This window comes from Aplysia californica, unplaced genomic scaffold (assembly GCF_000002075.1).
Source record: "Aplysia californica isolate F4 #8 unplaced genomic scaffold, AplCal3.0 scaffold00529, whole genome shotgun sequence".
Lineage (NCBI taxonomy): Eukaryota > Metazoa > Mollusca > Gastropoda > Aplysiida > Aplysiidae > Aplysia > Aplysia californica.
Genome location: NW_004797799.1, coordinates 205645 through 222573, shown reverse-complemented (window position 1 = coordinate 222573; position 16929 = coordinate 205645). Strand labels below are relative to the sequence as shown.

The 16929-nt window shown below is 40.0% G+C and overlaps 1 protein-coding gene across 1 annotated transcript in view; it reads right to left on the bottom strand.

Annotated features, from left to right (window-relative positions):
- Positions 1 to 481: 481 nt before the first annotated feature.
- Positions 482 to 16929, bottom strand: part of LOC101850834 (histone-lysine N-methyltransferase SUV39H2) — a 33378-nt gene continuing 16930 nt past the window's right edge. The window contains exons 2-7 of the mRNA XM_005106361.3: positions 16437 to 16587; positions 14635 to 14714; positions 11084 to 11947; positions 6922 to 7074; positions 6170 to 6296; positions 482 to 3344 (exon numbers count right to left, since the gene is read on the bottom strand). Of these exons, the coding sequence (XP_005106418.1) occupies positions 2953 to 3344; positions 6170 to 6296; positions 6922 to 7074; positions 11084 to 11947; positions 14635 to 14714; positions 16437 to 16587 (1767 nt within the window). The 3' untranslated portion in view covers positions 482 to 2952. The remainder of the gene's footprint in view (positions 3345 to 6169; positions 6297 to 6921; positions 7075 to 11083; positions 11948 to 14634; positions 14715 to 16436; positions 16588 to 16929) is intronic.

The window sequence follows — 16929 nt, the reverse complement described above, 5'->3', positions numbered from 1 at the left end:
TTTCGCTTTCCCTCATACACATTGAGTCATATACACAGCGTACTTTACTACAGGCCTTCTCAGCGTGCGGCTGGGGGCCTACTATATCATTTAAGTATTAATGTCTATTTATCCAGTCGACTCCATATTCAATCTCTGAGCATTGTTTCCAAAGGTAATTACAATTTAGTCCTAAGTGACATAAAAATAAAGAGCTTGATAATTATTTATTTACTACTTAGCCCTATTACTATTAGATCTGTTATGCAATTTCGAAAAAAAAAAATCGAAATCAACGTCCATATAAAACAATCTAAACAAGACATGACTAGATCTATTTACTGTACATGCCTTATAAATGAGTAGGGGCCTACTTACCAAGCCAGTTTTATGTTTCTCTGTAGTATAATCCATGTATCCAGGTGAAATAAGGGTGGGAAATATCGAACAATGAACAATTAAACGTTCCAAGTCAGACTGCTGCGTTGCTTTCTGCTGTGGGTTTTTTTTTTTTAGACATTGATCACATCAATTATTAAACTTAACATTTTGCACAGAATTTCTTCTAGTATCAGTTTCCTTCTTCAATGGATTGCAGTGTATGTCTATTCAATTATGATAATTTCAACATTTTCAATGCAGGTTCTTTTGAAGAGCGAGGAGTGGAAGCGTAACAATAGTTTTTAAAAAAAAGATGTGTGCCAGAATCCGCCCGTGTTTCTCTTGCATTTCGATCTCAAAAACTGTCAGACATGGTTAACTTGCAGAAAGATGCTCTGCAAAAAGAGTCTTTAACAATATTGAACAAAAGAAAAGCAAGGGTCCACTGACATGCTCTTTCAGAAGGGATATAATTCAAGCCGACTCTATCCAATGAGCTTGTGTGGTGGCCGTACTTTTAGTAGTAGAAGGTTGTCTGTCCGAGCTGAAAAATTTCGTCCAGCTCTTCGTCTTTGCGAGTCGCATAGCCAGCAATATAAATCAGCACAGATTTTGTCTCTGTACCAAGTGACTGCTCCAACTCAATTAGATTGTCCACAATTTCTGAAGCCTTTTCGTCTGTTTCAATGTCAAAATTGCAATCGGAGCAGGAATGACCAGGTTCTTCAAGGTTTGAAAGGTCTGCATCAAGAGATAGAAGTAGTCTTGATCTGTGAATTTTGATTTTTCCACAATTTGCTGAATGTTAAGAAAGTAGGTCCCCCCTGAGCCCTATGACATATTGATGGGAGGACTGAAGTAACCGTCTACAAAGTTTAACAAGTTCACTTTCATAACCATCTGGCCAGTGCAGTTCACACACAAGTTTGTTTAGAAACTGATAACTTTGCATTGGATATCACAGAAATCCATGCATTTCTTTCCATCCCTTCCTTTGGGAATCTAAATACAGACACTTTCTTTTCACTTGAACTCGCTTTCTCTGAAATAGATCTATAATTTGTTCTGCAACCAAAAACCCAACATTTCCTGCCAATAATGGTAACCCAAAAGACAACAACCATACATGCTTCGAAAACCAAATGTTTACCAGTGAATCTAAGAATATTTTTATGAGTTTACACACTGTTGTTGGTGATCATGAAATGCAAGGTTGGATTCAACAAGAAAGGCAGAATGAAGAGTCTGGTACAAGAGAGAGACACTTCTTGACTGAACTGGAACGATAACACCTATTGAATCCACACTTCACATTTCTATCATGAACAAAGAACACTACGTAGAGCTATTATATCCAGTACAATGAAAATATTGGTGAATAAATATACCGCTTAATGCAGAACACGACGTTTTGAATCGATTGAACATTTAATTTTGCAGGGCATGCGAAAGACTTGCTAGACAGCGAGAAAGGACTGATTTTACACAGTACACAGCCCACGCTTGCACTTGCACTGAGGACTAGATTACACACTACGCAAGACTCTGCCGTGCCAAGGCAGAGCGACATATCTGCACTTTTAATGATTTTGAGTTACGTCACGCTACCATTGGAAATATATGGGCATGGCCCTTCTGTTACGTGTGTTTTCCTCAGTGAAATATTCTATTTGTAGTGCAGATACAAGAAGCAGAATGGGTATAGGCGTCCATTTAAACGAAGATGCAAAAACTAATTACATTTTTTTGCAGATACGTCAGTCTGCTATCTAGGTCAGTAGTGTCATTGGCTGACTAAGCGGCGACGCGAAACTCGGGAATCAGGGGGAGGGAAAGGGGGCCTAATGTTTCAGTTGCCTCCCTTACAGAAAACACTGTAGGCCCCCAGTCCGAGACCCCAGCCGTACGCTGGGAAGGCCTGTTAGTAAAGAACGCCATGGTCATATAGCAATATCAGCCAGTCAAACAATTTCAGGGTGGGGTAGGGACGAGGATGAAGACAGCATGTGTGTAATGGCACCCTGAGGCGAGAGGTAGCAATTGTTCTTCTGTGGTCCCATAGGTACGTTTTACCACGATCAAAGCCACTAGACCAGAGATTTTTCCTGTATTTCGGAATTTATCCGTTCAGTTGGAAAAAAAAACAACAAAGAATGAAGATTCCACGAAAGGAACGGACAGAGGGACACAAATTGTAATCAATGTATTCAGAAAACAAAGCACATATTTGTTAAATAACCTAAAGGTCTTTATTCCCCCCCCCCCTCCCCCAGAAGATGGAAGCAGTTAACTAATTCGTATTTCATTATTTCATTTTACTAGTCACATGACGTTATTTGTATAGGGCTGAGCACGAAGGCAATAAAAAAAAAAAAAATCCAAACAGGAGCATTGGTGGTGCACCCAAGTCCAACAGAGGCAAAAATCTTTTTATGGTGGAATTCCCACGAGCATATATTAGACACCAAAGTCTTTACAGGGCAAAAAATTATTCTATGTGTCAGAGTTATCCGATAGAATTTCGAGGATCATCAGTCCAGCGACTGCAGCTAGAATTAACACAGTTAAAAACTACGAGGGAATGGTGTAACTTTAAAAAAACAAGAAATTGCGACAGTTTTTCGCGCCACACAAGCACAACATCTGAAACCTGGGTGTTTGCATGGGGCCAGCAGTGCTGCCAGAAACAGATTCTGTGTCGGAAGCTGGTGGGGTGGGTAGGTCGTTAATCTTCGGGAACATCTTGTCTTGAGAATCACCTTGGGTTGCTGGTTTGTCTTTCAGATGGAGAGAAATATCCATTCCTGGCAAAAACAGTGGTTCCTTGAAGACTTTTTCCCCCACGGGAGAGGCTGCAGCAGCTACTTCGGCTATCCCCTTGACCATGTTTTCCGCTCCTGCTGAAGAACCATCTGGCATCGTCCCGTCTACTTCCATCATAGTTTCATTTCTCTCCTCAAAAGAAGTGTCATTGCGAATTTGCCCTGCAACGCAAGAAATAAATGGACATGGTTAAATTGCCACTCATCAGTCATTCCTTCCCTTAGTGCGACAGGTAGCTGATGGTTTGGGATGGGAAGGGCTTATATTATAGCGACATGATAAACTATCCCATTCAGCTTTACTAGCAGAAGAACAAAGACCCATGCACGTGAACAATTTATTCTATTTATTTGGCCATGTCATATACTTTCACCATTATTGACAAACAGGACTTTAAGTGAACTTTTTAGATGGTCCCATCCGACTAATAAAAGATTGAAAGGACCATCTCTATGTTGACATATTCACAAATCATAATCCACCACAAACAGTTTGACATGCATGCAAAAGTCATGCAAGCAATACAATACAATGATGTATGCCTTACTAACTGCACGAAGAGAAGACGAACAGATAATCGATCCACGGCGAGAGATGTGACTTTCCCATTGATATTTTAAGGGCTTACTATGAAACAGATAGCAGCCTTCAAAATTCTAGTAAACAGTATTTTAAGAGAGGTGTCATCAACTTGCATGAGTGAGCAAAATGAAATAAAAAATCAATAAAAATGAGGGGATAAAAACATGGAGGTCTACATGAACAAACAAAGTTGTAGATTTTCAACCGATGCCATTTCATTTTTTAAAAGTATAACATGCCATTTTCATTTATAATTTCATACTAATAAATTGCACAAACTAAACTTTAAAATTTGACACATCTATATCCACAGAGCTATAAATTGCGAAGTAACTCAGAAGTATGTCTGAGTCAGCACGCTTCAAATATTTTAAAGCCTGACAATACCAGTAATATATTCACAAAAATCCCAGTAATTTTATTAACATGTTTAGATCGAAGTTCTGTAGCACTTGAGTCTATAGGGACAAAATTGTCAATCATACTCGATTTTATTTAGCAGGCTTGTTTTTCAAGTTACGATCAGTTAGATGCACAGGGTCTATGACACTGCTAAGGTCTAAAGATCTTGTTGGTCACGTCTACCACAGGACACAAGTCTTAAAACACCATCAGTTAAAAAAACCAATGTGCTTGAAAAAAGAAGCTCAAACAATACAATGTAAGAGACACCATCTTCGATAAGTTTCAACAATGTGAGACAAAGATTTTAAGGAACTTTATGCCAAACTGAAAATAATGTGCCAAATTGCCAACTACTAAAACAAGAACTAAATAAAACCAATGCAGATAAATAAATCAAAGACAGCAATCTTAGTCTCCCCAAAATGTGGTTGATAATTTCTAATACAGCAGTCTCCGCCTAAGATCTCATCACTTACGATCTCAGTTAGCTCAACTCTCTCTGGATGTAGGTTTTTTTGGGTTTTTTTTTGGGGGGGGGGATGTCTCTAGACACAATTAACATGTGGCTCGATTTGGCTCTGCAGGTGGAGTACAAAACAACTTCATAAAAGCATAACCATCACTCAAAACATAACATATGATATATCAAATTGAATGAGGAATACACCCCAATATGAAACAAGGATTTATTTTGAACATAAGTATGCATTAGAAGGGTTGGAAATGGCGATGGTGATAAGAAAAATATATTTTGACGGCATAAATTACATTCACCAAACATGTGAAAGCAAATCAGCACAGCTATCTTATCATATGCAGTCCAAGAGCATAATCCATAAATTTCTGAATGCGCAGCTTTTTATTTGAAAGCATTATTCCAATTTTTGTTTGAGTAACGAAATTTATACTGAGTCCGGTTACACAATTCACTCCTTTTACCCCAAACCCATGCTTTGGCAAAGCGAAAACTTGATGTTTTCGTTCCTAAATCCTTTCCGAGTTTTTCAATAGCAATATAAAGTAATCATAAATGACAGATTGTGTTAAAACGAAAGTCACTCCCTAAGACCCTGCTCTGAATCTCTCCGAAAGTCTACATTCGGCAAAGATCCTGAATTTCAGACCATAATTTACGGAACAACCAGGAGTGAAAAGTTGAGATAATTGAACTGCCCGTAGTGGCAAAGAACAGCCAATCTCGTGAAAGCGATCACATGTGTGTTATAAAACTCGACGAAATGGTACAATGTTCGCTCCAGACGGGATCACATCGAGGTGTGAACTGACTGACACGTTTATCTTCCCTAAATATTGCACTAGCATCTGAGCCTCTCCACCTAAACTTACATCACATGCTGGGTGGGTACGGCCTACAAGATCACATCGAACTGTGAACTCTTTCCCTGGCCACTGCAGTGGTTGTCTCTACTCCCGATTTCGCGAGACAGACTGAATTTTAATTGGTGTGGTCCAACATAATGGTGTGTACCAACAAAGGCGGGGGAAACTCAAACTCAGAGATGGAAAGCTATAAATTTTAGACAAAAAGGGGAAGGGCAACTGGATAAGCGTAGATCTTTGAGACACGAGAAGATAAGTGAAAATGGCATGACTCGTGCCACCATGATTGGTCATCAAGGTTACCCACTCTTTGCTCACCATATGGCCACATATAACAAACACTGTAGATTCCTCCCTTGGTGCGTTGGCTAAGATCCCATCCGCCTAAGATCCAAGGCGGAGACTACTGTACCCGCTTTCTTTGGTTGGTTTAAAAACAAAGGCATCATTTATTTAATAAATAAAATGTGTACCTCTTGGGCTTCATTGTTAAACCTTACGATTTGGCTAACTGAGCAGGACAGTTTTGTCTCCCTTCAAAGTGACAAAATTCAATCTACACAAATTTGACAAAAGACAACCACCATAAAAAACCTCTAGCCTGAACTCAGAAATAGAAGCATGGGAAGTCTCTCATTTGATATTATAAACAACTCACCACTCAGATAATCAAAAGAAAGCTCTTCATTTCTGTCAATGTCCCTTTTGGCAAACAGACAGATGTGAGGGAACCTTGGATCAAGAGTGTTAATCCACACGACGTGCACTTCTAAATTTGGATCACACTACACAAAGAAAGAAAAGAACCAACATTAATTCAGACAAGTCTCCCTTCCAGTTTAAAACAAAAAACACACAAAAAGAAATATCTTGTAGGTGGAAAAAAAATAATCTCTTTTCAAATCATACATTTTTCTTTACTAACTAAAATGTCAGTGCAAAACCGATCCCCACAATCAAGTTGAACATTTTCATTTACAGAACGTCAGAGATGGCAGATGGGAATTTTTCTTTTACTGTGAGCCCCACCACAAATATTGTTGCGGTAAGTAAAAAAAAAAAAAAAAGGCAATATATATTTTTCTAACAGCTAGAAATCAACAATAACAGAAACAGCCAAAACATTATCTTTGAATATTTCAGGCACTCCATTAGATCCTCTCCTTTCTCTTTATTCCCTCCTAACTGCTTACTAAGAAATAAAAGCACCACTCAAACACTTACACATGCAGACAACACTGCAATTTGAAATTCAACAGATTAACAATTTTAAAAACAAATCATTTTCCCAAGAAAAAAGTTTTTAACAATCAACAACCTGGTTAAAACATCAATAAAAGACTTTGCAAATATGTTCTGATTAAATTCTAGAAAACAAGACATTAAAACATCTAAATAACAAATACACACCGAGTGATTGATGAAATGTGCAGCGTTGCCATACACACCAGCATCCACAGAATAGGGGCCCTCTGCATCATGGAAGTCGAGATCAAAGAGATATGTCAAACCGCAGGCATCATACTCCTTCCCTCGTCTTTCAGCCTCTTCATTTGAGATTACCTGAGCAATATGAAAGGAGTTGCTGAGTAGTAATTAACACAAAGTTTGAAAAACAAGGGTCATATTTTGTCAAGAACAAATTAGGAAAAATAAAAGTAACGGGACTCAACATTCACCTGATCTAATGGTTCAGGGAAGACAAAAAGACAGATATAAAGGTCAGGAAAGTCGTATAAAACAGAACAGAAAAAAAGCATTGAAATTCAATGGCAAATCTCTAAAGAGTCAAAAGAGAAAAACATAAATACAATTAAGGGTCTAAGGCTTCATTGTACATGGAAAATGACATCCCTCACAATGTCAAAGAGAAGTCACACCAGCAAGAATAAGAAACAAAACAAAAAATCATTGTCTATGAGTACAGTGGAACTCGGATTCAAAGAGGGGAGATGGATTCCCCGTTCTTTTTCTTCTTTAAAATCAATAAAAATAACCCGGATTCAACGAACACTTAAATCAGCAAGCTCGGATTCAACGAGGTCGCTTCCAGGGTGAATAGCCCCCGCAGACGTGGCTTCGCTCTATTCCCGGAAACCATCCATTGCTCCTGCATCATGAACAATTATTTACTTAGCAAATTGCATGCAACCAACCAGCTGCCTTTTTTAATACCAACACAACGTTGTTGGCTTGTACACGTGTCTACTCTAGGCCTAGCGCGTGTCGGGGTCGGATGGGCGGCTTGTACACGTGTGACTGTGTAGTGTGCGTGTGTCGGAAGGGGGGCGGCGCACCAGCGGTTCAGAGGTGGAACGTAGCAGAGATACAAATGAGTCAGTCATTCCCCCCCCCCCCCCGGCAACTGATCAATATTACAATGATAAGCTAGTCTTGACATAGATCTACGTTATGAATTATGTGCTGGTCTAAGGAATGAAAAGTTGCCGTATGCTAGGCTCTACACAGCTGCACAACTTTTTGGCAAACAATCGAGACGACACAGGCGTGCATTTGAACTGATTGGTCTTTTTTTTTGGCACAGTTCATAATATGCAGGCATTTCAGGCAGCACCAATTGTTACTTCCTTTTATAAATTACTTGCTCAGTGCCTGTAATTATCTACACAAAACCTAATGTTTGCTATAACGAACACTCGGATTCAACGAGATTTTAGTTCAGGCCCGGGGACCTCGTTGAATCTGAGTTCCACTGTACAAAAATCACGTTTTACAAGAATCAGAGAGCCAGATACAGATATCCAGACGAGATCGTTAAACATTGCACCCTAAAGATATGACACAACCAATTTTGAATCACTGTCTAGATGAATAAATGGTTCAAGCACCCATCAACACTTAAGACCATTCAGGAAGCAAGTTGTTTTTACCATGCCTGTTCGGGGAAAACCAACATTTAGTAGGATACAGCGTCCCAGGACAAAGACATTGAATTAAGGAGCTTCAACATGTGACACTTCAAGCTAGTAGGCAAAGAGTCTAACCATTGCACCACAGACACCAGTGGATTCTATCCCCTGAGTAGCCAGAAGCCAGAGGTGTAAAATTAGTTTGACCAATGCCTGCCGCCCGATCGCACGCCCAGCCGAAAAAAAGAATTCCTCGAATCATTGTTACATGGCAGTGAGGTGTGGCATTGGTTGACTGCTTGTTACATGGATGGGTGGGGCTAAGAGTGGAAGCAAATGAGATGTTCAAACATTTGTTTTTAATAGATTACAGCACTTTGGTCATATGAAATGCAAGCATTGGTGGTAATTGGATAAGTAAGACTGCATGTCATTTTCAGAAAGGGTAGCAGTTGAGAGGTGTGAAGTTTTGACCACTGCTTGCTGACCTGACCCCCCCCCCCCCCCCCCAAGATGGAATATTTTTCAGGCTCCCTTGCGATTCCGTCTTTCACAGGTTCGGCTGTATATTGAAAATCATAGAACCTCCAAAGCAAAATTAATCTAAAAAGCCATGTAGACAAGTGCAGTCATAGCATGAGCAATGCTGTCAAAGGTCAGGATGGCCAACACAATAACTACAACAAACATGAAACCCATCTGGCAGGTTGACATATTATATTCCTGAGAAAGGTAGACTCATTCATTATGAGGAGCAGTTGAAAGACAGGGAGGGATGGATGAAAATTAAAGCTTAAGCAGCCTTCTTGCAGCTGGGGAATATATCTGGAGTGCAAGTTTAATTAAAACTGTTCACTTTATTGACAGGGTCCCCACCAAATCCTGGAAATTTTTTTCAAGAACCCAATTTGAGGGAAAAAATCAGGCTGCTGCGCGTCAAGAATGATCCCTGAAAAAGGCCATCTATCAATGATAAAAAGTCAAAATTTCTTTAAATGAATGCAAATGTACATTTTGTAGTAGAGCCTTCATTCAAACAATAGATGATTATAATACTGGGTGACTGCTACCCAGCTTCTCCATTTCCTGGGGCATGTTACATAACAATGACAGCGCATGCTCCATTTATATCTAGTATAATAATATGTATATGTTTGTGAACACACACACATGTAGCTACATTATATCCAGCCAACATGTCAGTTTATATCCAGCCAACATGTCAGTGTGACACTGGGATCTTGTGTGACTGGTATTTCAGTCTGTTCTTACTTACATGTATTTATAATTTCCCCTCATCATATTAGCCTATATAAACTATAGGCCCTATATAAAAAAGGAATCATGTTTTGAGCCTGAGAAAAGACCTAGAACCAGAATATCGACTGTCAATAACCAGTCTGAGTGTCATGATTCATATAATAAACGTGAAGACGAAAAATATTGCTCAAACTCAAAGTAGAGTAATATTAGTAATAACTTGAATGGCTCAAGTAGACCTATTCAGTGTGAGAGGTGTAAGAACTGAGGGAGGGCAAGGCAAGATGCAGTGACACTGAAATTCTGCCAATTTTGAACAGAAAATATAGATCTACATATAAATTAGTCACCCCATCCAATGAAACGTGAACACTTTAGTTCAATAACAAGGCATGACGGATCCCGATTCCACACAAGGCCTGCACCAACACGCGTTTTGCAGAGAGCTCTTAATCTTATAGATCTAGTAGTTATCAAAATTTTAAAACTAAAAATTTGCTTCCAAGTTCAGTTTTTGACCTCTAAAGTAGTCTTCAGCCCCCCCCCCCCCTTCCCTGAGTGTATCTTACGTAAAAAAAAAATTAAAGTCCTATACTTCACAGCGCTCAGACCGTCGGTTCTCCACCGGTCACGAGGGCGAACCTGACAAGACGATTGAATAACTTTCTTTTCTTTTTTTTTCGCAAGTGACAGCAGAGGACAAACTTTTAATATTGATTTATTTTCAAGGCCACACTGCGTTCGCAATGCACAACCTGCATGTTACAAATGTTGCGTTATTTATCAAATTACCGGAAAATTTCTGGGTGGTAACGAAAGCGAAAGCAGATCTTGATTATTTCCGATCGAGCCTCGGTGTCACACATGCACTTCCGCCACAGCGGTTCAATTACGTTTCCTCTTCATGATTTATCAACCATACTGTCTAGATAGCTACACTACTAATATTACACAGGCCCTTCCTTTCCCGACTTACCGACCCATCGCAAAATTCCCGACTTTTCCCAACCTATCTCAAAATTCCCGACTTTTTCCCGACCTGGTGGGGACCCTGTATTGAAGATGTTTAGATATTCAGAGGCAAATCTGAACTGGTCCTGTCACACAGAGCAGTGACACTGGATAACCAAAACAATTTTAAAGAAAGGAAGTGCAAACCATCAATAATAATATTTGTGTTTGGAGCACCCTCCGTACCTATTGGCCCAACACCATTAACAGACAACAAGAAGAATAGAGATCTCTGGCAATGCACAATCTGACAACTTTGTGGAGAGACAATGCAGAAGATCAGACACACACACTAGACCTCAATTGATGAGACAAGAAGTGAAAGACAGACACCTCTTAAAGACACATCCTTTCCAAAACACCAAAAGGAAAGAGAAATACACAATCCTTACTACTAAGGAAAAAAATATTTCAAAATTGTGTAAACGTACTTCTCCAACATATTCCATGACAAAGGAACCTTTCTTGATCTTTTGTAGAGTCTTGACACCCCAGCCTCTTCCATTCGGTGTACGAAATATGCAAACCTTGAATGTCCTACCCTTTTGAGCTACCCGATTAACACAGTCTGGACCACATTTGCAGCGCATATTGCACTCAAAAATAGGAACCCCCCTTGGTACTTTCAGCCTCTTGCTCACTCTGTAGGCCAGCTGCGACCCGCTGTTGACTGGGCAGCAAGTTTTGCGACAGTCGTGGCAATCGTCACAATCGCATCCGATGAGAGGGTCCTGAGGTATGTCAACCCCCTCACCATGTTTCCTCTTGTTGATGTAGATAAAATTGTGAGGAGGCCCCTCCAGGTCCACCACATTTTCCACATATAATGGCGCAGGGTCCAGCTCTTGTGCAACGCTGTTAATGTAGGTTTCCCAATCTTTCAACGCTTTCCCCACCTCAGCTTTTTTCGCTTTGAATGTCTTCCCCTTCTTTGAGCCGATGTCTGCCATCCTGCGGACGTACTTCTTCCTGTGCCCACTAGTAACCAAACATGTACTCTCAGCACGCTTCTTCACTGGGCTGTGATGGTTCACCAAGTCTATGAGGGAAATCTTGTCCATAATGTTGGCCCGAGTCAGTTTGAAAAACAGTTCCTCTATCAATCGGCTCTTGCGAGCTTGAGGGTCCTCCACCTTGGCAAATGGTTGATATAGTTTTCGCTTGCGGTTGGGTTTGAGCCCATTGTGGATGTGAAATTCCTCGAGGAGAGCGGAGCAGCTCAGATTTTTCTTGGGCTCCCAGCTGTTGTATTCATGACTCCAGCCCAGCCATTTGATTAGGTAGAACATTTCGTTCTGGGAAAGAAAAATGTAAAAAAAGAAACTGCTAAAAAAAGAAGAAAAGACCAAGCACAAACACATCATAAAAAAACAAAACTAGTGACTAAATTTAATAATTACCCCCCCCCCCCCCCCCCCCTATTTTTGGAAGAGAGGAAGGGGCAGGCAGATTAAAAAAAAAAATTTCCGCAAAGAAATCCTTTAAAAAAAAAAAAAAAAAAAGGCCCAAGGGGGGGCCCAGGGGCACCCCTTCGAATTTTTTTTTGGGGCCCCCCACGTTGTGTTTTTCCAACGCCCCCCGCCCCCGCCTTTTTGTTTAGGGGAGACCCTTTTTTTTTTTGGGAAAAAAAAAATTTAAAAAAAAAAGAATTTTTAAAAAAAAAAAAAAAAACCTAGCCCAAACCCCTCAAAAAAAAAAATTTTTGTGCCAATTTTTAATTTCCCCCCCCCCCCCCCCCCCATATATTGAAAGTAATGAAAGTGACAAGCAAATGAAAATAAAAATTCAGCAAAGGAAAACCTTAAAAAAAAAGAAGAAAAAAAGGACCAAACGGCTGGTGCACAAGGGTATGAGAGAAAGCAAATTCTCGTGCCCCCCCCCCCCCTCCCCAGTTATGTACAACAAATGCCAGCCTACTTTTGTCAGTTGGTGCATGTATGAAAATCATCCGCTGAGAAAGACAGAATTCCTATTGCACTATTCACCACTTTCTTATTATATTTTCTTTTACTTGAGGTAATCATTTTATTTCATATAGAACAAAAATATTTTTAATGGACTGATTAACTGCTTCTTTTGTTTGGTATGTCAATTTGAATTTGATACTAAACCAAACGAATTTTGGAATATACTTTTTGCCAGTGTTAACAGTACTGAAGAGATTTTATAATCAAATTACTTTTAGCTTTAAAGTATGACATTACAGCAACAGAACCATTAAGAAGCCTCAAGTCCCAGCCACCTGTAGTAATAAGTTCTTGAAGGGAATGACTGAAATTAAGTAAATACAGTAGTCTCCGCCTAAGATCCCAGTACTCAGGAGAAAGGAAAATGCAGGACGCGATCTTAGTCTTAGCCGAAGCATAAGGGGAAGAATCTGCGGTGACCCATGTTAAGAGTTTAAGACCCGCAACTGGTAAAATGGTATTGTAATTAAATTCCCGCATGTGGTTGAATGATGCATCTGATGTGATCTGTACATTTTGTCAGCTTTACTTTTCATTTTTTCATATTGAATTTTAATTAAAGTAAATACACCATTTAAATTTCTTAAATTTCTATGTATACTTGCATGTGTTTTTACAGTCCTGTGTATAGCCAAGCAAAATTTTCCTCTGGGACAATGAAGTATTCTATCTTATCTTCACTCTAAAATGAACTGAGGTGACACCTGGGTGGGTCAATGATGACATGGCAAACAAAGAGTGGTCAACCTTGATGACCAATCACAGTGGCATGAGGCATGCCATTTTCACTTAGTATCCTATCGTGAGTCTCAAAATCAACGCCGCTCCTCTTTACCTATCCAAAATTTACAGCTTTTCATCTTTGACCGAGTTCTCGGCCCGGTCTTTGTCATTACGCACCATCACTTTGTGACCACACCAATTGAAATTCAGTCTGTCTCGAAAATTTGGATGTAGAGACGACTGCTGCAATGGTCAGGGAAGAATTCACAGTTCAATGTGGTCCTGCCTGGAGTGAACTTGTAGGTCATACCCACCTTACGAGTGATGTAAGTTTAGGTGGAAAGCTCAGATGCCAGTGCGATGCTTGGAGAAAACAAATGCATGGGTCAGTTAACACCTCGGTGTAATCCCGTCTGACGTAAACATTGTACTGTTTCATCGAGTTTTAAAACACTTTTGTGATCATATTCATGAGAGTAGCTGATCTTTGATGCGACGGGCAGTTCAATGATCTTAACTTTTCACATTCTGTTGATCGACTGTGTCCGCCTGGGTTTTTGTTCCGTAAATTATTATCTGAAATGCGGGATCTCAGTGGAATGTAGACCTTCAGTGTGAATCAGAGCGGGATCTTAGGGGTGACTTTTGTACAGTAAAAATTGTTTTCTTAAAACAGCTGGATCATAAGCAACCGGGATTGTCAACGGTGGGATCATATGCAGAGACTACTGCTGTAGTACAAATTCTAAACTCAAAGCTTATCAGACGATACCTACTTTTTCTCTGCCTTACTCTCTCCCCCTTAATCAGGCAGGTCAACTCCCCTCTTGAAACATTCCAAATTATCCACTACTCAGTGTACTCTAAATTTCAACGAGGAGCCCACACATGTGAGGCATCTTTGTGAAATCAAGGGCTCGTCAAAATAATGAAATAGAAGAAAAAGCCATCTTTCCACCAGTTTGGCAATTTTAATCAAAATTTTGTTTGGCTAAATACCTTTCATATTTACAGGAAAACATTTCCATATGAATTTTACTTGAAAAACATTTAAAGGCACAACATTTGTAATATTCAGTTTTAAAAGGACTCTTAAACTATTGAAGATACCAAACTTTGGTGGCCATTTTCTCATTAATTGTACCACTGAAACCAGACGAGCACCTGATTCCACAGCGTCACGGCACAATGCACTCAATACGCCAAACCAAAGAAGTTCTGCTGATACGTATGTAAAGACAATAGTTTCGCTTTGGAGCCCCCCCAATCTATTTAGTGGCACGCTCACTTACTTCTTCTTTGTCAAACCAATGGTCTAGTATCATCTCTACTTCAAAGTCATCATCCCATTCAATGACACCATCTTCAACAACTGGAAAAAAAAAAAGAAAAGAAAAGTGAACATTAAACAGATTACAATCATAAGGAGTCACAGTCAAATGTGATTTTAAAGCAGAAAGTTTGAAAGGTATACACAAATCTAAGGGGAGTTCCTCAATTTTTACTGAACAGAAAGACACTGCACAAGCATCATGTTTAATTAACTTCACTTAAAAATTTGTGTATAGAGCTGTAAGCAACCAAGATATTACAAAACACCTTTGAATCATAAATTCAATACCTCTCTGTACCAGGCAGCTACAAAAGCAGACTTTTGCTGAAGTACAGTAATTTCAGAAACCCTTACAACTGTTTAAGTATCGCTGTCACACTGTTACAAATGTAATGAGAAAAACAATACCTTGGCTCTTGCAACATAGATATAAGTGCCAAAGATTAGGTGTTACTGGAGAGTACCAGATACATAAAAAAAAAGGAGAGATGGATAGTTTGTTTGATAGGAAAGAAGGGGCAAACCACACCAGATATTCCACCAACCACCTACTTTAAAACTTGGAAATGAGAAGTCTCAGGAGCAATGATCTTAGTACATTTATCTTCATAAATATGGACACACATCCTCTTTACAAATCAATAGACAAGTAGCAGTTGACTGTATACTGAACGACTGAGACCATAAAGGTTACGGAATTTTGCTAAGTGGGCTCTCGTGGCCTCGAGGTTAAGGTATGTTCCAATCCAAGTAGCGACTGAAAAATGTTCTCTAAAATTGTCTTTCACCTCCTTTCCTGCTCTCTCGCAATGTTTCGTTGTCTGCTTTCATCTCTTCTTTCTGCCCCCACCCCCTCAACTCCTTTGCCCCTGACTCTTTCTGCAGCCTTTCTACTGCTACTCCTTGACCTTCTTACTGCTGTCTTTCAGCCACACACCTGATCTTCTGGTGGGAAAGATCCACATCTGGCCTTCTCGGACAAGGGCGAAAATCTCGGAGGGCCCGTGTGCAAGTTGTGCACGTTAAAGATCCCTTGATGATCTAAAATTGATAAGAGTAGGCTTCGGCTGCCATGTGGGCAAAATCCAAAATTTCCTATTAACTGAAAAAGTTTAATGTGTCCCGTGCGCTCATATATGATCTTATGCAGTTGCAAGTGCCGTAAAACACTTTTTTTAAAAACCCCCAAAAAACCCCACTTGCTTTTGGCAGTTAGAATCTAATATATAGCAAGGCAGCAGAAGCAGAGGTAAAGAATGGAAATATATACATTCCTAGATGTCACATCAAAGTTATTAGTTTTAGTAGAGGTTTTACGGCGCTCGCAACTGCATAAGGTCATATGAGTGCCAAGGGGTGGATGTCAACAGAGAAGTCCTAACAGGGAATCAGACTTACTCTGCTCACCTCTCTAGCTTCAACAGCACAAAGTCTGCTTCGACTATCAAGACACCCCGGAAATCGTGGGTAACAAGAGTGTGACAAACATACAAAAGAAGTAGAGGAAAAATGACAATAGGATTAGGAAAGAAAAAGCAGCAGTTCCCTGTTGTAGATCAGGCACAGTTATGAGCATGACATTGATGAATCAGCCCATTTACAATTCTACTGTGCATCAACGAGAAATGTCACCCCTTTGGGAATGGCCTAAAGACACTTCAGTCAGTGGCACCGACCCGGAGGTTCACATCAAACAGCTGAACGAATGAAACGCAAAAAAACAAAAAAACAAACCATGACTTAGCTAGCTACTGAACTTACGCTTGGTAATAAGCTTCTGAGACTGGCTGGGTCCTAACTTTTTGAGCATTTCATAGACCACATACTGCAATGTTTCTTGAGACAGCTTCAGTCCATTTTCTGTGCAAAGTTGCTGCAAGTCCAGTAGTCCGATCAGACAAGGCACCTCCATCTGTGAACAAAGGATGCTGGGTGAATACAAATAAGAGTTAAAACTTCCATGTAACACCACCTACGGTACAACAAATGACCACTTTCTACCCCCCCACCCCCCCCCACCCCGCGATCATAAAAAAAAAAGACAACACCTTGTATTTCATAGCAGAGGACAGATAGGATGCCACATTTGAGCTTCTTAGTCCTAGTCTAGTATTTTTAATGGTTTTATATGATGGGATTCACAAAAAGCGCTGCGCGATATACAGAATGTGCATCGATCGTGTTGTGCATTCCAAGGATCCACAAAACGCGCTGCACGATCCACCAATCGCGTAATTCAACAGAACGGCAACGT